General features: G+C 37.0%; 1 protein-coding gene across 1 annotated transcript; it reads left to right on the plus strand.

Annotated features, from left to right (window-relative positions):
* The first annotated feature begins 1997 nt into the window (after positions 1-1997).
* On the plus strand, positions 1998-22564 carry LOC120428720 (bromodomain-containing protein 4B). Its single transcript, XM_039593791.2, has 4 exons — positions 1998-2468; positions 18502-18618; positions 18674-21130; positions 21202-22564. The coding sequence occupies exons 1-4, from the start codon at positions 2454-2456 to the stop codon at positions 21442-21444; spliced, it is 2832 nt and encodes a 943-aa protein (XP_039449725.1). The 5' UTR covers positions 1998-2453; the 3' UTR covers positions 21445-22564.
* The last annotated feature ends 3029 nt before the right edge of the window (positions 22565-25593 follow it).

A 25593-nucleotide genomic window follows, 5' to 3' on the forward strand; every position in this document is an offset into this window, starting at 1 on the left:
CCACATTTTGCTCTTGCATAATCCTTCAGACAAATTTTAAAGGGTCCAGGAATACCAAAATTTGGTATTGATACCAGAGAAAGGTATTATTACGCATTTCCCTTGTTATTTATCCATGCTCGGGGAGTGGTTTGGAAACATATTTCAGCTATTTTTTTAGGTCCAGAAAATAAGTACACAGATATAACTTAAGTTGTCATAACTCGAGACAGGGTTGCCAGATCTTCAATTATGTGGACCCGTTGGAAAAGTCTCTCGATTACCTAACCAATGATGGGTAAGATGATGGATCCGGACATCGTTAACATACATTTAAGTAAGATCCCGCTTCAAAAAAGTACATAAATATCACTTAAGTGGTCATAACTCGAGACAGGGTTGCCAGATCTTCGATATTGTGGACTCGTTGGAAAGGTCTCTTGATTACCTAATCAACGATGAGTTGGATGATGGTTCCGGACATCGTTTACATACTTTTAAGTGAGATCCGGCTTCAAAAAAGTACATCAATATCACTTAAGTGGTCATAACTCGAGGCAGGGTTGCCAGATCTTCAATTTTGTGGACTCATTGGAAAAGTCTCTTGATTACCTAACCAAAAATGTGTCGGATAATGGTTCCGGACATCGTTTACATACATTTAAGTGAGATCCGGCTTCAAAAAAGTACATAAATATCACTTAAGTGGTCATAACTCGAGGCAGGGTTGCCAAATATTCAACGTTGTGGACTCGTTGGAAAGGTCTCTCGATTACCTAACCAATGATGGGTCGGATGATGGATCCGGACATCGTTTACATGCATTTAAGTGAGATCCGGCTTCAAAAAAGTACATAAATATCACTTAAGTGGTAATAACTCGAGACAGGGTTGCCAGATCTTCAATTATGTGGACTCGTTGGAAAGGTCTCTTGATTACCTAACCAATGATGGGTCGGATGATGGATCCGGACATCATTTACATGCAGTTAAGTGAGATCCGGCTTCAAAAAAGTACATAAATATCACTTAAGTGGTCATAACTCGAGACAGGGTTGCCAGATCCTCGATGTTAAGGACTCGTTGGAAAGGTCTCTTGATTACCTACCCAACGAGGGGTCGGATGATGGTTCCGGACATCGTTTACATACATTTAAGTGAGATCCGGCTTCAAAAAAGTACATTAATATCACTTATGTGGTCATAACTCGAGACAGGGTTGCCAGATCTTCAATGTTGTGGACTCGTTGGAAAGGTCTCTTGATTACCTAACCAACGATGGGTTGGATGATGGATCCGGGCATCGTTTACATGCATATAATTGAGATCCGGATATATGTGAAAACACATTTTTATACATAACTTTTGAACTACTTATCGAAACTTCAAACAATTCAATAGCGATGTATGGGACCCTAAACCAAGTCGATTGCAACTGGTTCGATCAAAATCGGTTCAGCCAGTGCTGAGAAAACTTGGCAAGATTTTTGAACACATACATACATACACACACACACACATACACACACACACACAGACATTTGTTCAGTTTTCGATTCTGAGTCGATTTGTATACATGAAGGTGGGTCTTCGAGCTTTTAATAAAAAGTTCATTTTTAGAGCAGGATTATAGCCTTACCTCAGTGAGGAAGGCAAAAAAGAACCATAAAACTCACTCTCACTCTCACCGATATCCGAAAAGGTCGGTCGCATTACTATTCTGACTCTTTCACACTTAGCAATTCCTTCCACCAAAAGTCAACCGAAAATCATTTTCACACATGCAGTGCACGTGTTTACGCCTCGAGTGCATCATCATATGCATCACCCCTCGCGCTCCCCTTGCAAGCCCCACAAGCCGAGAAAAGCTCTTCTCTTTCTCCTTGAACTCTCCTGCCTGCAAATTCGCTCGTCCACCGTCCCATCGCGCGCTCGATTGGTGGCACTTTTTCGCGATAGATTTTATAGTAAACATTTCTTTCTTTTAAACTCAGTATCGTTTTGGTCGACGTCGTGAACGGACGCGTTTCTCGCTTCGGTCTTTGGTTTGGTGCGCGCTCGCTCGCTCTTGACTCATCTCTACCTTAAAAAAAGCATTAAGCAGTTGGAGCTTTCTCAGAAGCTCGCGGACTCTCTGGGAACCGACAACAACAACAGCAAAAAGACGTTGGTTTTGTGCAAAATTTTCAGTGAAGATACACCACAGGTGCGGAAGATAGCCCACGCAGTTCATGGTGAAAGGGTGAAGGTTCTTTCCGGTTTACCTCTCGTGTTTAAGGGACTCCCCAGTTCCGGACTAGAGTGTGTGACAGTGAATAAAGTTCTCTGAAAGTGATTTCAATCTAAACACAGAAGGACTACCCCGGAACAAAGGGGGTTCATCCCCTTGTGATCTTCACTGAACCTTCGGATTACAAAACTGGATCATCGGATCATCAGCAGCCAGAGAGAGTTACCAACGCCACGGTTCAGAGATGAGGAAGTGCTGTGTAAGTGTGTGGATTATTAGCGCTCTGAAGAGGCAAAAGGCCACCAGGTCAGACCTGGTGTGCTATCGAGAGGAAGATAAATCAATTTCATAAAGTTGCGTTTACGCGCTGCTGAATGAATGAATGAACGATGTTGGTTTGGGGAGATAAAAACAGAGCAAAGATAAAGAAGATTGGCGATGAGCATCATCGGTGGGAATGTTGAGGTTATGCAGCTTGTTGCGTTCGGAGCAACCTTTTTTTGGCGAGCAAAACGAGCGCTTTTGAGTGGTAATCAGGGGAGTGCTGTTGCCAAATTTAAGAAAAAAAAAACAAATTCATTTTGAAGATGTTGCATCGCTCGGGTAATTTTGTGAACATTTCTTTCGAACCTGGTATAAGATCTAGGTGAAAATGCAGTTTGAATTTTATTCAATCAATTTTAAAGTTCAATTTTGTGTTGAATTCTTTAGAGATTAATATTTTAAATTTAGATTTAGATATGTTCATGATCAAACCTTATGACTTCATAAATAGCAATGAGTTAACAAAATTCTCAACTTTTTACTGCAGACGACATATTACATTAGGAATAGAATTTTATAATTTTTACATCATAATTGAAAATGAAAATTCCTTTCCAACCAAATAGTGGGTACACAAAAAAAACAAGTATAACTGCCCATACACGGGTAATTTTCTCGTGAGAAACTTGATTTAACTGAGAAATTATGTTTGATTGTGCAAATTAATAGAGTCAGGTGCAATGAGACTTTTGATGCTTACACTTAAGTGAAATTGATGTTTTAATTTGAACTCAAATCTTGAAGATTTTTATGAAAATGATTCACAATTCCAACGAGTGATGATCGTTTTAAAGTTATTTGAAATAATTTTCGAACGAGTCATACACATTGAATTGAAACAGTTCTTTGAAAACCCTGATGAAATTAGGGTCCATATTTATCATACGAAGCATCATTTAAAATATTTCAGGGCCACTGATTTTCAAATTTATGTTTACATATGTTCTGTGACATGAAAAGTTTTGGGAAGGCATGACGTTTTCATCATTTCCACAGTAGTTTATTCTCAAGTTTTAAGGCTCTGGAAGGCATTATTCTAGATCGGCCATTTGGGGGCCATGTTTGTTTTAAAAAAACATTCAAATCTTGACTCAGAATGTTTCAATCAAAAAATGGTTTTTTTTTGTGTTGTTTGTAGAAGCATATTACATATAGTGATTATTTTTTTCATTTCAATTTACTATGTTTGGACCCTGAATTCAGAACCATCATTCACAGTCGTTGCCCCAAAAGTGAAGGACACCTTCTACGACCTTAAATTATTGTTTTATTTTAAGATTGTTATAAGCATTGCTTTATTTTGATATATGTTGTTTCTCTTTTTTGGTAACGATATAATGTTTGTCAAACGCCACATCAAAACATAAAACAAATTAAAATTATTTGATTTCAAATAACTTTCAAGAATTTAATAAAGACAAAAATCCTCCTGGTTCTATTATGACATATATAATCTCTTTTCTGGATGTGTAGCAATATACTGTTGGAATACAATCGTATAAAAATAATGAAGAAATTGTTAAACCCTTTCAGGCTTGGTTGGTCATATTGACCCAAAATTACAAAATTTCTAAGCCAACCAATAATTTTCGTATGGTTCTAAAAATCATTTTTCCATCATTCAATGTAAAAATATTTTTTCCAAAATTCAGGCCTGAAAAGGTTTTATTTTTGTATCAAATTCCTATTTTTTGTTTGAATTTAATTCTGTGTTATTCCTAATCAATAATTCTGTAAATCAGTCTTTTGATTGATAATTGATAAATGACATCAGAAAACTTAATTTTTCATTCTATCAAAATGTGAATTATGAAAAAACTTGAATTGTTGACAACAAATCCACATAAGAAATCTAAATATAAATATGGAACAATTTTTAATGCTTTTGTTTCAAATCAAAGTTTGTAGATTTGGAGAAAAATGAAATAAGTTGTTGTTTTTTTGCGTGAAAATTGTTTAACTTTATGAGCAAATTCATAATTTATTGAAAGAAATATGTCAAGAAATAATATTTATTAAATTTGATTAGCAATTAACTTAACTAATCTGAACTTTTTTTTGAACATTATTAAAACAAGTCTAGCTGAATTGATTGAAGAATATTACGTGTAATATTTGAAACAAGATGCTCAGCACCGCAAAAAGGGATTTTCGTAAAATAAAATTAAACAAGTTGATTTGCTATAAAACCAAATACCTACTGCAAAAAACAGCAATCATGAGACTCAAATAAGTTTAAATGATTTTTTAGAGTTAAGCCACTGCAAATATTTTTCAAAGTTAAGGTTTCCCTTCCCTTTAATATTGGCTCGAATAGTGGGCAAATACATTGAAAAAAACTTCTTAACTTCAATTGAATTATACGCGCAATCAACTAAGAACAACTTTGAATGCATTTTCCTGCGCATTTTAATTTTTTTGTATAGTTTAACCTAGTTAAACATATTTTGAGTTTTTGAGGTATTTTAATGTACAGTATCGCGTTTTTTCAGCAGAAAATGTTTTTCCTCAGTAGATTTTTTGAATACAAATGTCAATTGCTTGGATTGACCATGGCTTGTTATTTCAATTTTCAAATTTGGTTTCTCTCTCCTGAAATTTGGAAAGAGCCAAGGAAAATAAACTTTAAAAAATATCTGCTTCGACAAAATTGACAAATCGACAAAAACAATTTCCGTACCATTTTAAACGATTAAAATAAAAATAAATAAAGCATTTTTTCAAAAATTAAAAGTACATTATTTCCGGCTCATTAGAGCGACCAATTTTCCCGGGTTTTGAGTTTCCCGGGAAACGGGAAAAATATGTCTAGAATCCCGGGAATTCCCGGAATCCCGGGAAGTTTTTGAAACATTCATAAAATCTATGTTGTCATTATATTTGTTATGTTTTTCAAGTTTGAAATCATAGGATGACCTCAATACTAGTAAGTGTTGAAAGTCTACACTTCAATCTAAACAAAGACAGCATACATTAAAAATCGATTTATTTTTGTTAATTGTTGTGGTTCGGATTTCGAATAATTCACAATTTTTAATCCAATGATATTAAAATTAAATAAGTTTCTTATTAATATGTTACTTTATTTATTATTTGACGTGACTACAAGAGCTTAAAAAAAATCTTTGAAACTGTCTATAAAAAAAACAAGAAACGAAAACAAATAAGTTAAAATTGTAAAATTTTTGATAAGTTTAGAATTTCATGTTTTATATAAAACATATTTTACAAATTATCTTCAAGTAACTACCACCAACTGGGAGAAATCGGAACTACAGTCTGAATAGGTACAGGAGATTTTAGAGCAATAAATTTGGATCGCTGTTATAATTGCTTTGCTCTGTTTCTGTTTTAAACGAAATCAATAAAGAAAATCAAAACATTTGGCCTAAACAGCTGTCTTAACTCGTTAATATTGCCTTGATTTCTTCCAGATCCCGGTGTTTGATGAAAAGTAACTAAATATGATGAATTTTAAAGTTTTTTTTAATAAATAAAATAAAATCGAAAATATTTTCTTATCGGATCTGTAAACTGAATTTTCCCTAATAAGCTAAATTTATGCTCATATTTTCCGAATACAATTTTTGTTATTATAAAATTCTTTTCGATTTCTAAGTATTGTACTGTTTATAAATTTTCTCAACCTGATCTGAATTTCCAGACTAATTTTTTGTCAATTTCGGGATTTTCCAGGGCATAATATAAAAAATGCCGGGATTCGGGAATTCCCGGTTTTTGAAAAATCCCGGGAATTTTGTCCCGGGAATTCCCGAAATGGACGCACTACGGCCCACCACTGCTTAAAAAAAAACAGAAGAATAACTAGTATGATGTATGATCAACTTTTTGTATTGAATAAAGGTGAGGAAGGCATTGTGAATGATCATGTAAAATGGCCCTTTGACACATAAGTATAGTGATTTTTGAATTCTTAAAATTTGTGGTTTAGTTTAAGCTATTTTTGTAAACCTTCATATTTTTATATAAATTTATAAGAAACAAATATTTTGTAGAAAAATCGATCATATTTAAAGATCGAATGAGATTAAAATAATATTTGTGTAAGTTGAGAATTGTTATAAATTGACTAAAGTAGCATCATTTAAAGTAAGCAAATATCAAGAAATTTTTTTTATGAGCTTTGGAATCAAATTTATTTTGCACATAGAAACCTTCAATCCGGTATTCGATCTATTGTCATATGGGTTACAAACGTGAGTGACTCACATCTGATTCAGGTAGATAACAATTTATTAATTTTATTGAAATTAGAGCTTTAAATTTGGCCCACAAATGAAAAAAAAACTTTGAACACCCCTTCTTTGAATATACCACTCTCAGCAATTTTGAGTGAAAAAAAAACGAACTTGATAGCAAATCAAAGTAAACAATAATTCGACATTTTCAAAGCCACATTTTCAAAAAAGAATAATAATTCCACTCCTTTTGAACTATTTAAGCTCGCTGAGTTGCAAAATAAGTGCCTACTAGATATTAGACCTTAAAGTGGAATTAGAAAGGACAACTTATTTTTCAGAAATGCAGTCTGCAAAAACTTCCAACAAAACCACAACCAAAACAAAATGGACTTTTTAAAAAAAGTCTTATTGAAATGTAATATGTCGTTCTGGTTGTTTGTGGTCCTTAAGCCCTATGAAATCATATTTTTTAATCCAATTAAGCGATAAAGTTCATAACACACTTAAGGAAAACTATAAATAACGAACAGAATTTTAGATTTAATCATTATTTTTTTTTGTTCAAACTGTTTCAAACGATTACTTTTATTATAATCGAAAAAATCTTAAAGACAAATTTCGGGTTGGTTGATGAAAAAGCAACGTTGCATAGTTTCTGTGCTTTCATATTTCCATCCAAATTCCTATTTTCTAGAGATAAAAAAATCATCTTAAAAATCTTTTAAGATAACGATGCTTTACACAAACTGCAAAAAGAATACAAAATGGTTTTTGCTTGTTCAATTCTTTTTGTGTATATTGTTTACTGTTCTGGCAATGATTTGTTTCCATTTTTGGGGCCATTTGCAAAGAAAAATGTGTCAAGTTATTTTAAAAAGCCATTCACAAAACAATACTGTAAATTTTCAATAACCATGTTCAGAAGAGATGTCACAACTCTTTGCGGCACTTAGTTTTCAAATACGTCTCGTCTATCGCAACAACTAAAGTCCACTTAAAGAAAGTACCTGTAATCGGCTTTTGCCAACATAATGATGGTTCTTTTGACCAACTCAACGCCTGGTCAGTGTGGAGCGATTGGCACTCAATGAAGACGCCGCCAGTAAAGTGGTGATGAATAAAACAAAAACAAAAACCCATCCAAGCCGACAAAAAGCCAATAAAAATAACAATTGAATTAAAGTTTAAGGTGAACATTGCTCTCCTGCTCAGCCCATGCGCGCAGAGAAACAACAGAAGAGAAGAAGAAGCGAGCCAAAACAAAAGCGAAAAACATGCTTTAAAAAACACGCGGCTGAGAGAGACTATGCAAAGAGCGCGAAAGCATCGTTCAGTATGTTGTAATACTAATAAAAGTCTAGATAAAAATACCTCGTGCACGCGCGTGCGAGAAAAAAGCCGAGCTTGCACGCGGAATTATGATGAGGTTCGGTGAGTGGCACCTAAACGGGGCCAGATTGAAAAATCATGGGAATCGATCTGGGCGGCAAGGTATCGCAGAATCTGCATGACTAAAAGTGGAGCGAATTTTAATTAGGGTTGGATTTTGTTGAAGACAGCTTGCGACTTTTTGAGAAAATGTCTTAAGCAAATTGAGAAAATGGAATGTTTAAAAAAATACATGTACATTTAAAGGATTTCTACTGAATGAGAAAAATTACAGGAAAATGTAAAAAACGCAAAAAAGGCGCTTTCGGAATGAAGACAAAACTTTTTCATGATTTTTCTTAAATAATAAAAACAAAAGAATTGATGATATAGGTAGGGCAGGAGCGCACAAAATGACCACTTGAACTCTGAAAAAATAAGAAAATCTGAAAAATCAGGGCAGTTGAGGGTTAACCAGATTCAAGGCGGAAAGCGTGAAGCTTTTTATCCCTCTATCTCACTCTTTTAATGAAACGTGTAAATAGTTGGCATAGACGACTTAAGGCGCCATACCCAAGCCCTTTGCTCTTTCTCCGCACGCTTCTCAAGTGCAACTTTTGCACTGTTTTTTTTTTTCAAGACGACGAATAGCACTTGCGGAGCAAGTTTCAGAGGGTGGAAAACAAACCCGGCGATTACCGGTTGTGCTTTTTTTAGTGGTAAGACCTCGGGTTGTGAACTAGAAGAAGAGAGGGATGAGGAGAGTGATTTTGTAATACTGGATGTAGGGTGTTGAGGAAAGCTTACAGGAGCGCTTCGAGAGCCTTTTTTAGAGTACGGTGAAAATTTCCAGTTTTAAAGTTCATTCAGCTTAGCGATCAATGAAATGCAAGTGATTGGAAAGTATAAGTTTCTGCGATTGGGAAAACAGTTTTCTCATATTTTATCATGCTTGGAACATCTAGTGGAATAATATTAAAATCATCATTTAGAGCATTTTCTCTAGTATTATTTTTCTGTAGAGAATTCTTTATTCTCGAGCTACATAAAAAATCAACACTATTTTACTGCTCCTGTTCACATAAATGTCCCATATGCATTTTCGTCACTTATTGATTCTTTATTGATGCAGTTTGGTTCAAACTCGTGTGGTCTCTCAGAAAAGCCCAAAACATCAAGTACTTTATTCTTGAAATCAGGAGGAAATCCAGTTTTTTTTTTGTGTAAATACTTAACTCGTATTGCCTGTGTGACAAACTTGCGTTTTTCAGATTGCTGCTTTTGCATATGGGACAGCTGCGAACATGGGCAGTTTAGCAAATGGATAATTTCCAAAATTATGAATCTTTTTAATAAGTTCTACAATTCAACGTAACCAAAAAACAAAGCAATTTTGATTGGTATGATGTGATTGTGTCGAAAATCTGCATTTGAGGATAAAATTATTTCTTCTACGTTTTAAATAATCAAGTGTTCCAAATCAATGTACATGAGAAAGTTATTGTTTTTGCATTGACAAGAATTTTGTGACGCGCGTTTTCAAATCGGTGAAGGTTTGAAAATTCAGTATTGCCGGTGTTGTTGATTATAATAAAACTAATGATTTGTGAATGTTTTGATCCCTATTTTAGGACAAAGTTTCACAAGTTTCAATGTGAGTGAAACTAGTAAATATTCAACACACATTTTTGAAAATTTAGGCTTTCAGGATAAAGGCAAACTAATTGTTGAAATCGGATGAATAAAGCTGTGCAAGTATTTTACAAAGCTTTTTTTCGATAACCCTCCCCTCCCCCAATACTAAAAATCGGTTCAAAAAAGCAGGGTCAAAAATATTTGTTTCAAAAACTTCAAAATATCCATATAAATTCAAGTGCAATCAGCTCAAATCAATTAAAAATGCATTCTAATTTCAGTTTCAAATTTGGTCCGGCCTCTAAAAACTTTGAGCACCCCTGAATCTAAATGTTACAAAATTTCGCTTAAATCTTCAAATAGAACGGCTAAACAAGTGACATAAACAGCCGGGCCCTAATATGGCAGTTTTTGTGAGTTGCGCGTATTTACCGACAGTGGGCCTCGTTGGAGCCCGCCCATTAATTACGCAACTCAAAATTTGTATGGAAAACTTTTTTTCGTGACGGCTTTCGTGGAGCGCTCACTTCAACTTTTCTTGACTAATCTTTGAACGTGGCGTATATCTAAACATTTTTTTGAAGAAAATGATTCCAGACTGCTTATTTTGTAGTTTTATACCGAAACAAGCCAAAATCTTTATACATTTAAACTATTCGCCTTTTTCAAAAGTTTGGCAAGATAGTATCGAAGGCCGCCATCTTAGGCCCACTGGGCCCACAAAAAGGGGTACGCTAAGTTTGTATGTCAACATGCTCCCGGGCTGGACTGGGTGCTAAATAGTGGTTCGCAAAACGGCCTCAATTTTGAACTGTCAAAGTGGAACCAATTTACTGTTCGCCAAATGTAGAGAGTATTGTTTTCGATCATTATTTTTTTTTGAAAGAATAAAAAATATGTGGTTCTAATAAACTGAAGTTAAAGTCAACAAATCTTAAGAAAGTTAACGACGTCATCATTTTTTATAATTATGAATGGAAGTTGTTAGCTGTCTTTATTGTTTGATTCCGTTTGAAAACCTGCTGGTTTAGTGCAAATCTTCTCTGTTTGTTGGATCAGCTTCGCTAGAATAAGTGATGGTTTTTCGTTGGACCAGGAAGTTTCCAAAATTAGCCAGGGAATTTATCTGCGACATCGCAGAATTACAAAAACCTCTTCCTACCGATCGAAACATGAAAACACGCAAAATTTTCCAGCAAAAATGTAAAAAACTAGACAAAATAAAATACATACTACTGCTTGTTAAACAGTTCATTTACCAGTTAGAAAAAAGTCATGCTTGTGCTTGAATATCCTCCTACTTTTTGTATGTTAACAAAGTGGGATCATTCAAAAATCACGTTACGCATTCTCTCTGTTCATCTCCCAGGTTATCATTAATCATTTCTTTCGCGTAAATGGTTGATTTCTACATGCCGTCGCCATCGTGCTAACGTGTCGTACGTGCATTTTGGGCCAAATTGAGTTAAGAACGCCATATTGTGCAGCTCACAATGCCTCACCTTTAGACCGACACAGATCCCCAAAATTCGATTTCAATCCTGAGATATTCAACAAAAACCGAAAAAACTCCGTGCATTTTTGTCACTTTACATATAAAAGTAGTTTCAATCTTGTCGTGCTATCTTGTCACTCCCTGAAAATTGATGTAAGTGCGACAAAAGGCCAAAGGGATTTCAGGCCAGGAAAGTCAGGATGCGTTTGTCGCACGTACAAGCTAGACTACCGTAAACATTTGTAATTATAACTCGGGACTCCAGTAACCAACTTTAACCAAACTTTGAGACAATGCACAGAATGGTCAACCAAACAAAACGTGTTTGTTATTGTTTACATTGCGTGCTCTCGTTTTTGTATATTCAAGGTCAAACATTAAAACGCGTTCTTCTCGGAACGTCGAAATGGCGGGTGTGACAAGATAGCACGACGACGTCGATGCGATAATCAGAGTAATAAAGCTTAACAATATATATTATATTTTTTTCCGACTGAAACTTTTTTGGTGCCTTCGGTATGCCCAAAGAAGCCATTTTGCATCATTAGTTTGTCCATATAATTTTCCATACAAATTTGGCAGCTGTACATACAAAAATGATGTATGAAAATTCAAAAATCTGTATCTTTAGAAGGAATTTTTTGATCAATACGGACTACACTGGAAAAAATGATACACGGTAAAAAAAATTGGTGATTTTTTTATTTAACTTTTTATCACTAAAACTTGATCTGCAAAAAACACTATTTTTAATTTTTTGATATGTTTTAGAGGACATAAAATGCCAACTTTTCAGAAATTTTCAGGGTGTGCAAAAAATCATTGACCGAGTTATGAATTTTTTAATCAATACTGTTTTTTTCAAAAAATCGAAATTTTGATCGCAAAAATTTTTCAACTTCATTTTTCGATGTAAAATCGAATTTGCAATCAAAGAGTACTTTTGTTAAATTTTGATAAAGTGCACCGTTTTCAAGTTATAGCCATTTTTATGTAGCAAGCAAAATAGTGCACATGTTTGCCCACTTTTGAAAAAAATATTTTTGAAAAGCTGAGAAAATTCTCTATATTTTGCTTCTTCGGACTTTGTTGACACGACCTTTAGTTGCTGAGATATTGCAATGCAAAGGTTGAAAAACAGGAAAATTGATGTTTTCTAAGTCTCACACAAACAGCCCACCATTTTTCAATGTCGATATCTCAGCAACTAATTTTCCGATTTTGTTAATGGGTAATTCTCCGCCAACTCACACAGCAGTTGCCCCGACCCCTCTTCGATTTGCGTGAAACTTTGTCCTAAGGGGTAACTTTTGTCCCTGATCACGAATCCGAGGTCCGTTTTTTGATATCTCGTGACGGAGGGGCGGTACGACCCCTTCCATTTTTGCACATGCGAAAAAAGAGGTGTTTTTCAATAATTTGCAGCCTGAAACGGTGATGAGATAGAAATTTGGTGTCAAAGGGACTTTTATGTAAAATTAGACGCCCGATTTGATGGCGTACTCAGAATTCCGAAAAAACGTATTTTTCATCGAAAAAAACACTAAAAAAGTTTTAAAAATTCTCCCATTTTCCGTTACTCGACTGTAAAAAATTTTGGAACATGTCATTTTATGGGAAATTTAATGTACTTTTCGAATCTACATTGTCCCAGAAGGGTCATTTTTTCATTTAGAACAAAATTTTTCATTTTAAAATTTCGTGTTTTTTCTAACTTTGCAGGGTTATTTTTTAGAGTGTAACAGTGTTCTACAAAGTTGTAGAGCAGACAATTACAAAAATTTTGATATATATACATAAGGGGTTTGCTTATAAACATCACAAGTTATCACGATTTTACGAAAAAAAGTTTTGAAAAAGTTGGTCGTCATCGATCATGGCCGTTCATGGTCACCCGCGACAGACACGGACGACGAAACAAAGAGAAACGCAAAAAGTAACTTTTTCAAAACTTTTTTTCGTAAAATCGCGATAACTTGTGATGTTTATAAGCAAACCCCTTATGTCTATATATCAAAATTTTTGTAATTGTCTGTTCTACAACTTTGTAGAACATTGTTACACTCTAAAAAATAACCCTGCAAAGTTAGAAAAAACACGAAATTTTAAAATGAAAATTTTTGTTCTAAATGAAAAAATGACCCTTCTGGGACAATGTAGATTCGAAAAGTACATTAAATTTCCCATAAAATGACATGTTCCAAAATTTTTTACAGTCGAGTAACGGAAAATGGGAGAATTTTTAAAACTTTTTTAGTGTTTTTTTCGATGAAAAATACGTTTTTTCGGAATTCTGAGTACGCCATCAAATCGGGCGTCTAATTTTACATAAAAGTCGCTTTGACACCAAATTTCTATCTCATCACCGTTTCAGGCTGCAAATTATTGAAAAACACCTCTTTTTTCGCATGTGCAAAAATGGAAGGGGTCGTACCGCCCCTCCGTCACGAGATATCAAAAAACGGACCTCGGATTCGTGATCAGGGACAAAAGTTACCCCTTAGGACAAAGTTTCACGCAAATCGAAGAGGGGTCGGGGCAACTTTTCCCGATTTCGTGTGAGTTGGTAGAGAATTACCCTAATATATGAAACATTTGTGAAATTTTCCGATCTTTTCGAAAACAATATTTCAAAAAATTTCAAATCAAGACTAACATTTTAAAAGGGCGTAATATTGAAAGTTTGGCCTGCCGAAGACACCAAATCGATCAAAAAATTCCTTCAAAAGATACAGATTTTTGAATTTTCATACATTATTTTGTATGGACAGCTGCCAAATTTGTATGGAAAATTATATGGACAAACTAATGATGCAAAATGGCTTCTTTGGGCATACCAAAGGCACCAAAAAAGTTTCAGTCGGATTAAAAAATACAAAAAAAAAATCGAATGACCGAAATCCTAGAGAACTGCTCAGTTGCATAAACAGTAAATTATAAGGTAACATCTGTCTGAGCGAGTTGTGGCGCTATAACCATGGCAAGTAGTATCCAGGGCATTTGTGAAAATACGATGTCCCAGCCTAGAGGGTCCCAAAGCACCAAAACTTCTTAGCATGGTACTCCTAAAGATTTATTGCTCCAACAAACAGGAACGTGAGCGGGGGATCCCCACGTTTCTTCCTTCCCTATTGTTGTTTGAGCATTCGTGCTCAAACTCAATCCGCCTCAACGAATCATCTTTGCGGTAAACTTTACGCATTTGGCCTGGTCGTTTTAACGTTTGTGATGTTTCAAAGCAATTTATTGTATTGGGGCACTGCAAATGTTAATAATGACAAGAGGTCTAGGCGTTAATCCTAAGGCACTTTCCAGGATGCCCTTGAAAGACTGGCTGCAATATGATTAGATAAAATTAGATTAGTTTTGACAATGCATGTAACATCGGTATTAAAAAAATGCAATCAAAATTTAAATTAAAATTGAAATGACTTTATAAAATTTAAACTGAATTAAGACTATTTTCAAAATGCTTATGTATGGAACTATATAAATCATTGCCATCCACAGTGACAGAAAGATGATGAAATATTTAGTATGGGAATGAAAATTTTGGTTATGAATAGTGAATTATAATATTCTATGGTCACCGAAGACAGAACGATTTTCATTTTTTAAAGCTTAAACTTCTTATTCTTGGGTATAGGTATTCGCAAAATTCTGCTGAAACGTAATTATCAATACAGATATATACTGACATAGACCATTGTTAAGGTAATATGCATAATTGCCATTGCTCCCAATTTTCAACATTGTTTACAATCCGTTTTCATTGAAATCGCTCACCATAATGCCTTCCGTACACCCCAGCAGTCATTTTCAACCTTAATTATGTGATCCAACGTAAACGAGACGCGACAGTTTCAACTTGTTCCTTGCGGATCTACCGGTGTGGTGGCCAACAGCGGAATTGATTAGCCTTAACAAGTTGTGGGTACTACACATCCACCACTGTGGCGAAAAAGCAGCCCCAAGTCCATCATCGAGACTTCGCCCCTGGTGCGCTCCGCCAGGCCAATGATCCTCCTTCCCAGCATGGTCGATTACGAAATCGTCGTCGTCGTCTGCCGCTGCTGCTGCTCTGCTCCAAATCAGGAAGCATGACAAACTCCAATTAAGCCATCTTTCTCTCCATTTTTGTAACCAAACTAACCCCCCGAGGGGTAGGAGGTAAGGTTGTGGCTGTGATGCACCCTCTCGTTCGAAGCCGCCAAACTGGCTTGCATATATGTTGTATTATGCATAATTGGATGCGATTAGTTCTTCTCGGTTAGGTTTTCCTACCATGCTATAGCATTGCCCTGTAGATAAACAAACAACCCGCCCTGGCTCGAGGTGTTACTATATTATTTTGATAGTAATCTTCGAACTCGATTCGATCGAAGCACGAAACTGTTTCATCGGCCTCTGGACTCAACACGGTCGTAAACCGTATTTGTAGTGTATTGCATCGATGAATGGCAGCCACCTTTTAATAATCGCTTGAGGCTTTAGCAAAATTAACGGTTGAAAGACCGATTTTGCAGGGAGGAAATGTGAGTTTTTTACTATCTAATTGACCCATTTGGCTTTGGGGTCAGCAGTAATATGGCATTATGAGGTGTTTTTATGACTCAATTTAAAAAAAACTTAAAAAATCAAATTATTCATACTGAAAATAGATCGCTGCAAATATTTTAAAAATATTAAAAATGTATCAAAAACTTCAAATGCAACGATCATTGAAATTTGATTTTTTTTTATAAAAAAAATATATCAAGGATTTAATTGCAATCGTCAAAAACAATATCTATACAATTTTAAACAAACAAAAATTTAAATAAGTCAAATAAACACATTTTTAAATGGTATTTTTGTTATGCATTCTTAAAATCAAGATATATGAATCAAAATTGCAACACTAATTCTTTTACTTATTTTACTTGAAAAGAACCCAATCATAAAAAAATTGAAAAAAATGTGTTTACTTTTTCAACTTTTATCAAATATAAGTTCCGGTCCGCCACTGCTTCAGGAAAATCAGATCTGGCCCGCAAGGCCAAAAGGTTGGGCACCCCTGAATTAAACCTTCCCAATTTATACTTTCAGTGTGATCCAACAGCCTTTGTTTCAGTGTTTCTCAACCTTTTTCGTTCCATTCCTCCCTTTGCTAATTTTCATAAATATTATTCCCCCCCCCCCCTTTAATTTGGAACAAATTTTAATCAAAATAAGATAATTCATAATTTAAGTATTAATAGTTTTCATAATCCTGAAGTTTCAACAAAAAAAAAAAAACAAAAGTCATGCAAAAGCAGTTTGTGGACTACACAATATAGTCCAAAACTGTTAAACCTTTCTTCCAAAGAGAAAATTCCAAATTCCAAAAAAAATTCTCAAATATAGTTAAATTAATCTGGTTGTGAAAAAAACTTGAAAATTATTTAAAATGTATGATTTTAGCAAACCTAAATTTATTGGTCATATTTATGATTATGAAAAAAAAAATTAAGTGATAAGTTCATATAGTTATCTTGAACAATTCTATTTTGTTATAAACTGACTGTTCCTGATAAAATTAGTGCAAATGGTTCCTTGAACTCTAAGAATCTGTTCGTGATGAGTCTATAGAAAACTTACAATTAATAAAACACTTGAAAAAAAGATGAGAGAACTTACAAAAAATAAAAAATCTACTTTTCGAAACGCAAAAACATCAAGAATTTTTAAACTCATTTTTTGCAAAGAACTGTAAAATTTTAGAAGAGTTTGTAAAATCTCAAAAAATCGAACAAAAAATAAAAAATAGTGTAAAAAATTATACTATTTAAAAAAACATTGGTTATGTGTGAAAGGGTATAACCCCCCCCCCCCCCCTCTTTCCAATTCGGTAGTTTCAAAGAATGTTTCAGACATGGATTATTTTGTAAGCTCGTTCAAATGCATTACATTTCTATTGAATTATCATTCCCCCCCCCCCCCCCCCAGTGAAACAGCAGTTATTGATCAGCCCGCCTGTGTGCTTCTAGCATATGCGGCGAATGAAGTTGATGTTGGTAATATCGAAAACACAAAACTTTAAAATTCGATATCTCTGGAACGAAACATATCCATTTCTGTCGATAGGTGATTCTCATGTAAAATTTGCCGGGGAACACATTGGTGAGGTCAAATAAAAAAATAAGTTGGGGTGTTTTGAGATACGACCGTTTTAAGTTTTCAATTGCACAATACAGGTAGAAAAAAATAAATAAATCAACATTTTGATCACGGAAATGGATTCTACGTCCAGTTTCCTTCAAGATTGAGCCTAAGATCGACCTTCTAAGATTTGTGGTTCCTGAGCTATCGCCGTTTGAAACTAGGAGGTATGGTCAAAAATCACCAAAAAGTCGATTTTTTGGGGAGGTACAAAAATTGAGGGGGTGGTCCGATTTGGACGAAATTCGGGATTCTTGCATGTTTTGATAGTATCAACAGCCCTGCCAAATTTGAGCAGGATCGGAGAGGGTAATTTTCAAATGCTGTTCCGATTCAGATGGAATGACCCATATTATAATATTTGGTCATTTTGAACTGATTAATTGATTATATATTTTTTGTGATTCGAATATTCGAAATGACATTTTTGAGGACTAAGCATAATCTAGTCTGAAAAAAAAATCGTTTACTCAAAAAGTGCACCAACAAGTAAACAAAATGTTCATCACCATTACCATCACATAACCTGTCTTGTCAAAATCTCCTCAAAACAAAAACTTGCAATTCACGCTCTTTCCTTTTTCCTCCCAAATTCGAACCATCCGATCCGGAACTGACATTGATCTTCGCAAAAAAGTGCCAATCAATCAAAGATCGCTCGCTGCCAAAAAGCCTATCATCCAGCTATCGATCCATCAAAAACAAAGAAATTCGACCTTCGCTTGCACTTCCTCCGACTGCACTCTGTCTTGACCAACTGACTCACTGACTGACACTTCCGATTTGAATCGAACACACGTACCCGACTGACGCCGAAAAGCCGGCCGAAAACAAAATTAGTGCTAAACAGCCGCGCGTTTAATTGCGGATCGATGCTTTTTGAGATTTTTCACACGTGCCACTTCTTTTTTTTTCGATTCATACACTGAAACGCTCGTTTGATACACTTCCCGAGATGAGAGACTTCAACGCGCGGCGCTGAGCGAACAAGCGACGAACCCTGTAATTAAATCGCGTTGCGATTTTTTTTTGGTTGCGTCAAAACAAATAATTATTCAATTCATTAACGAGTTTTTTTATTGTTGCAGCTTCTTCTACTACTACCGGTAGTATTAGGAACACGATCGCCGGCCGCCGTCTTTGAGGATGTGTTCGAGCTGGGACGACCGGCCGTTGCCTACCTGACGACTCCGGAAAATCAGAATGTGAGTGATATTGAGTAATTGCTGTTAGGGTTGAAACTAATGATATTAATTTTAGGGCATGCACGCCTATCTGACGAAACGGAACCGCCAGATGGCGGAACCGCAAGGCATGATGATGTCCGCGTCGTCCTACGCCTGGGCCAACCCGGCGGCCAACGAGCGCTACCAGAGCTTCGAGGAAACCGAGAACGACCGCATCCGGATGGAGAATCTCAAGCGGATTGCCTCGGTGCGAACGAAACGGCTGGACGCGTTGGCTCACCCGCCACCGCCGCCGCCGGCCAAGAAGGCGAGGGGGCAGCAGCAGCAGCTAAGGAAGCCCAAGCAGGTCAACATTGTTCCGCGGGAGGTGTTCAAGTTTACGCTGGAGGACGCCATGATTCACCCGAAGGTGGAATCGTCGAGCAAGAACAAGCGAAGGGTTAAGCGTGAGCTGGGAGTTGAACGGGTTCCGAAACGGTTGGAGCCGGTGCCGCGGGAGATTCTGTGGTTTGAGGCGAAGGACGCGATTACGCAGAGTCCGCAGGAAGGACAGGGAGCGATTCATCAGAGAAGGAAGCGATCGGCGGATCCGGGCAATAACGAGGGTCGGGATGTGGTTTCTTTCCAGCTGCAGGACGCGAAGACTGCCGATCGGGATAGTGGACTGTTCAACAAGCAGCTGATTGAGGAGAATCCGAACTTGCGGATGCCTTTTATGACTTCGGACAACTTCAAGCGGGGGTCGGTTTTTGATGAGATTGTGGAGCGACCAGAGCCGAGAAGGCGCGAGAGGAAGAAGGAGAAGCGCGAGAATCAGAGCGATGACTCGGACCTGAACATTGAGGAGTCGAGACGGGTGAAGGTTCGTGGTGGAAAGAAGAAGCTAGCAAATTATGAAGATTTGCCACTTGGGGTACAGAAGGCGATTGATATCGCAATTCAGGAGAACGAGCGTATGAACGGTAAGATCTCGGAGGAACCTCCACGCTCGCCACCAAAGTACTACTTTGGAGATAAGAAACCAAAGACCAAGAAACCGTTCAGTTCGACGACCAGCGCCAAGCCAAGCTTCCCAAGCAGTCCTAAGGAGTCCAAGTTTTCTCCGAGCCCACCAATCGAAACCGGATTCGTTCCGAGCAAACCAATGTCCAGTCAGGATTCGAGTGAGAACATCAAGCCGGAAAAGTCCAACCCGGGAGCGTGGTGGCCTGTTTCAAACCTGAACCGATCGAAGCGACTTCAGCAGAAGGCAACCTACCCGCCACTGGTGGTCAGTCCACAGTACGTACACACCTACAAGCCGACCATGGAGAGTTACAAGATGAAGGAACTGTCCCAGAGTTATGAACAATCTCAGAGCTTCGAACATTCCCATGAAAACTCTTATGAAATTCCCGAATCCTCCAAGGAATACCACCAGGAAAAGCCAAAGATTAAGTACGTGATCAAGGAGATCCCAGTCCGCATGAAGGAGTCCCGCACGAAGATCACCGTTCAACCGACGATCTCGATCTCGTACGACAAGGAGCCCACCGGCTCCGGAAGTTCCTCGGAAAGCGACTCCAAGGATTACAACAATCCGTACGGTCCCGTTGAGCTGCGCTACGAACAACCCAAAGAATCACCAAAATCATTCGCCAACCTGAAGATCGTTGTTCCGGACTCGAAGGAACAGTCGGAATCCTCGTACTACGACGACAACCACGTTGTTGAACATCCAAACCCGACGGAGGCATCCCATTCTTCGGAGAGCTACGAAAAAACCGGAAGTAGCATCGCTGCGCTGTCGGCGTTGATCGGCAAACGACCAACGATCCAACTCAAGGGACTCAACGACCTGCTGGGAATGCCAATCCCGATCGGTAACCAACAGCCTCTCCAAAAGCTTAAGACTCGAGTTCGACCCCAGGACAATACCGCACCGATTCTCTTCCCCGGTGAATCCTCCACTCCGACTCCTCCCCCAGCGAAGAAGATGCCCGGATATCGCAGCGTCCAAATCGAAAACGGACCAAAGATCTTGTACGAAGACAACAGCAGCCCAAGCACCCTCTACCACACGGTCCAGATGAACCCACAGCTCAAGGTCCCCATGACCAAGGACTACACCCCGATCAAGGAGGTCGTATCGGACATCGCTGACTCAGACCTGATCGGACCCACGATCGCCACCCCAACGCACGCCACCTACATCATCAGCTCGTCCTCGACTCCGGTCCCACCGACCGCAGAGTCAGAACACAGCTACGAATCGTCAGGCGACATCAGCAACCAAGAATCCGCCAGCTACCTCCAAGAAGTCCACAGCACCCCGGAAACGATCGTCGAACCAATCAGCGTACAGTACCAAACGAGGCAGGTCAACTACAAGCAACACCAGCATCAACACCACGTCAAACACTACGAGGAACACGAGGAGGACGAACACGAGCACGCGGCACACCACAAGTACCACGGACACCACTTTGACCACCCGCACTCCGACCATCATCATCACCACGATGATGACGAGCACAGTGAGGATTATGACGTGAGTAGTGGCGTCTTCAGGAAGTATTTCAAAGCCGGTTGCGAACCACCTAAACCTTTTCTCTCTTTCAGGACGGCGAGGGTTACGCCTTCGGGTACCGCGTGCGTGACTTCCACACCGGCAACGACTTTGGCCACATCCAAAACCGTGACAACGGAGTGACGCGGGGCGAGTACCACATCCTCCTCCCGGACGGTCGCGTCCAGAACGTGCGCTACCACGCCGACGAGAAGGGCTTCCACGCGGAGGTCAGCTACGAAAGCGTCCACGGCTCCTCGTCCGAATCGTCGTCGTCGTCGTCCTCCAGCAAGTGAAGGGAGCGGGATTCATCATACCACATTTTCGTTGAAGAAAATCTCCTGCCTCCTACCCCTGTGGTGTACATAGGAAACGAGCGTTCTCAACCACCCTAGTTTGTACGAAGTGATCGCGCGCGCGATCCGCGGCATAAAAGCTTGAGCATAACCTAGAAAAAAAAGCAAGCAAGTACGCGAGAGAGTTTTAGCTAGTCACCGCCAGAGGGATTTCATCGATCTTTTTCAACTTCTCTAGAGAAAAGCTCTCGCGCAAGCACACGTACCGGACACGCTAGAAGCTTTCGCGGATCGTCGCACCCAAAACGCTTCAGAGCTAGGGTGGGCCCCCAGTTTTATTAAATCTTACCGTATTGTTGTTACTGTTAATCATACCGGAAACACTAGAGAGTATTGTTGTTGATCTTGTTGTTTTCGAGTAGCCACTAAGTGCAAGCCTGTTATTTAATTTTATTTTATTTAAATACTCGTAAGACACGTGTTCTGTACTCACTACACTAAAACTCTGTACATTACGCAGACTTAACCTGTGCTGATTACACCTGGACACTGTCAAAACTCACCCATTACTCTTGTGATTAAGGGACCTGTGCAATTCGTTAGCGTGAGGGAAGCTTCATCTCGAGCGTATTTTATGTTTATTCTTCAATGCAATAATTTCGGACCATTCATTAGCGTGTAAGGATCTGTAGGGAAGTGAAGTGCTATTGAAGAGTAGTTAGGGTAGTAGTTAGGAAACGTCCAAGTATTATTTGAAGCATACTAAATCATAAAGTTACGAACGTATACCGTTAAAGCAATGTAGACCCTGTAAGGAACGACCCCATACCAAACCGATGTTGTACCTTTTTGATAAATGGATAATGAGCGAAAAGAAATGAAACGAACAAAAACTGTTGAACATGTTGTAATAAAATAAAAACTTTGTTAAAAATAAGTTGTTTCATTGATTGCTTAAAATATATTCTTGACCGAATTCTTCATAATGATATTGTAGGAAATGATATTAAATTTTACTAACAACGAGCCTGAGCATCACATTTAAATTTGAAGTGGTGCACCAAGAAGATACCCGGGCAGACGGTAATAACAAAATTCATGCCATTTCAATAACAAAAACTGTTAACATAACGGAAAGTGTTATGGAATCTTGTTGAAAAATCAATTTTTGCATTAAGGTTTAAAAACAGTTTACGTTTTCATAACAAGATTTGGTCTGATATTGGTTGAAAGGCAAAACATCTTTGGAATAACATTTTTTGATATGGAAGAATACCTTCAACTATTATTGGGATGATCGGATTAATTGTTAAAATAACAAAAAATAATAACAAAGATTTGTTCGAAGAGTAACTTAAAATGTTATTAGTTTGTTATTACAATAATAATTCAAAATCAAAAAAATCACAACGATGAATAACAAATCTTGTTATATATAACATAAAATTTTGTAGGCCTAGTATTTTCCCATATCAAAAAATGTAGTTCCCAGGTTATTTTCGTCTGCTCAGGTAAGCTACGTTTTTATTCAAACACATACACAAATATTTTGTTGTCATTGAAGTAAATATTTCTCATGAATATTTATATTTTGGGTTTAAATGAGGCTTGATATTTTTTTAAATGAGGTTTAATGCAAAATAATTATTTTTTTTTTGTATTTTAAAGATTATTTGTGTAAAAAAGTGTCATCATATTTACACAATTTTCAAAATTGTTCATCCTGTTAAGGGACCATCCATAAACTGCCCCCTCCTAAAGTGTCCACGTGGTTTATGAATGGCTCCTAAATGACTATTATGATAAAAATTATCAAACTTCATGAATTATGTTGGGAAGATCCCCTGAGTTGTTTTTGTCGCCTTATCTTCAAAATTTCTCTGAAAAATCAATGAGCAAACATTACAGATAAATTTAGAAATTTCATTAAAATACTTGTTCAATCGATTGTAAACTTCAGAGAAACTTCTTTTACACGAGGCGTTACGTTTTTTAAAATAATTTTTCGTTTTCTCGGTAATGACACAATATTTTTTGCAATTTTTTCAAAGCAATTTGTACGTTTTATGTAAATCAAAAAAACACTTTTTGAAGCTTGCAAAATTATTGCGTCGTTTCCGAAAAAACGACAAATTCGAAAAACGTAACCACCCGCCTAAAGAGAGGTTTCTCTGTACAGAGAAACCTCTTTTTACGCGGTGGCGTTACGCTTTTGATTTCGTAGATTTCGCTTAATCCATACAATATTTTTTCAAGCTTCAAAAGGTGTTTTGTAGATCTGAACAAAACCTACAAATTGCATTTAAAATATTGCAAAAATGTTGTGTCGTTCTAGAAAAATCGACGAATTATGAAAACGTAACGCATTGCGTAACAAAATTCACTGTACATTCAATAACGTATATCTTTTAAATGTTTTATCAAATAGAGGCTTTTTACACTTTTTTAATTTGAGGGACCACTCATCAATAATAGGAACAACGCTTTAAGGAACAATAATATTAACAATATTGTCATGAATTTCTCGGTCATACCCGGGTCCCAGTACCGAAAAGGACCTTTAAAAATAAACCCTTAGTTGCTGAGATATTGCCCTGCAAAGGTTTAAAAACAGGAAAATTTATGTTTTCTAAGTCTCACCGAAACAACCCACCATTTTCTTATGTCGATATCTCAGCAACTAATGGACCAATTTTCAATGTTAAAACATGAAACATTCGTGAAATGTTCCGATCTTTTCGAAAACAATATTTTCAAATTTTTAAATCAAGACTAACAATTCAAAAGGGGGTAATATTAAATGTTTGGCACTTTTGAAATGTTAGTCTTGATTTGAAAATTTTGAAAGTATTGTTTTCGAAAAGATCGGAAAATTTCCGAATGTTTCATATTTTAACACTGAAAATCGGTCCATCAGTTGCTGATATATCGAAATAAGAAAATGGGGGGTTGTTTGGGTGAGACTTAGAAAACATCAATTTTCCTGTTTTTAAACCTTTGCATGGCAATATCTCAGCAACTATGGGTCGTATCAACAAAGTTCGAAAAAGCATAATATAGAGAATTTTCTCAGCTTTTCAAAAATATTGTTTTCAAAAGTGGGCAAACATGGGCATTTATTAAAAAAAATGACTAACTGCGACTATTTTCAAAAAAGTTACCTAAAAATGACTGCAACTTGAAAACGGTGCACGTTATCAAAATTTTACTAGAGTACTTTTTGATTGCAAATTCGATTTTACATCGAAAAATAAAATGAAATTTTTTTGCGACCAGTATTTCTATTTTTTTTAAATCAGTAATGATTCAAAAACTTATAAGTCGATCAAAGATTTTTTGCACAACTTGGAAAGTTTTGAAAAGTTGGCATTTTCCCAAGTAACATTTTTTCAGGAGTTCTACAAGAGCTCTTCAAGATAGCTACAGCATAGCAGTTTGGACCGCGGTAGGATAAAATTCTCTTCAAAACTTCTTCAGGAGTTTGGAAGAATACTTGAAGAGAGTTTTATCCTACCGCGGTCCAAACTGCTATGCTGTAGCTATCTTGAAGAGCTCTTGTAGAACTCCTGGAAAAAATGTTACTTGGGTTTATGACCCCTAAACCATACCAGAAAATGAAAAAAAATAATGTTTTTTTGCAAATCAAATTTTAGTGACAAAAAGTGAAATTGTAAATCACCAAGAATTCAATCGAGAAGACTATGTCTTAAATGTGATTTTAAACTGGACTTGACTTGGCTTAACTTGATAAAAAAAGAATCAATCTACGAAAAGGTTACTGCATTGTTCCCTCGCGGTATTCCACAGTACTATTCAGGAACTAATTTCACACTAGATCATAATCTATTAAATTAAACCTTTCGACCCCTCTCATCATAATCATCATTTTCGCCATCATTAGCGGCAATAAAATAATAGTTATTACCTGTCATACGGTGGAACCTGCCGATTTTTCCCCGATAAAAACTCCTCTCGTGGTGATGCGAGCGCGTTCTTTGAGGAAGTTAAACCGGTATGGAATCCGCTGATGTTCGATGATTTATGGTTGGTTTGATTTCGATTTCGGATTTAGTCTGGTTTCGTACGAGAGGGGTACAATTGCATCTGGAAACAAGAGCTTGCTGGGAAGCAAGATATTTATGTGGGAGT

The sequence above is a fragment of the Culex pipiens genome, chromosome 2 (assembly GCF_016801865.2).
Source record: "Culex pipiens pallens isolate TS chromosome 2, TS_CPP_V2, whole genome shotgun sequence".
In the NCBI taxonomy this organism is placed as follows: domain Eukaryota; kingdom Metazoa; phylum Arthropoda; class Insecta; order Diptera; family Culicidae; genus Culex; species Culex pipiens.

Excerpts from the sequence above, each read along its gene's own strand:
- LOC120428720 (XM_039593791.2), top strand. Across the intron at positions 18,619-18,673 it reads CGACTCCGGAAAATCAGAAT|GGCATGCACGCCTATCTGAC; the intron begins GTGAGTGATATT and ends TATTAATTTTAG. Across the intron at positions 21,131-21,201 it reads AGCACAGTGAGGATTATGAC|GACGGCGAGGGTTACGCCTT; the intron begins GTGAGTAGTGGC and ends TCTCTCTTTCAG.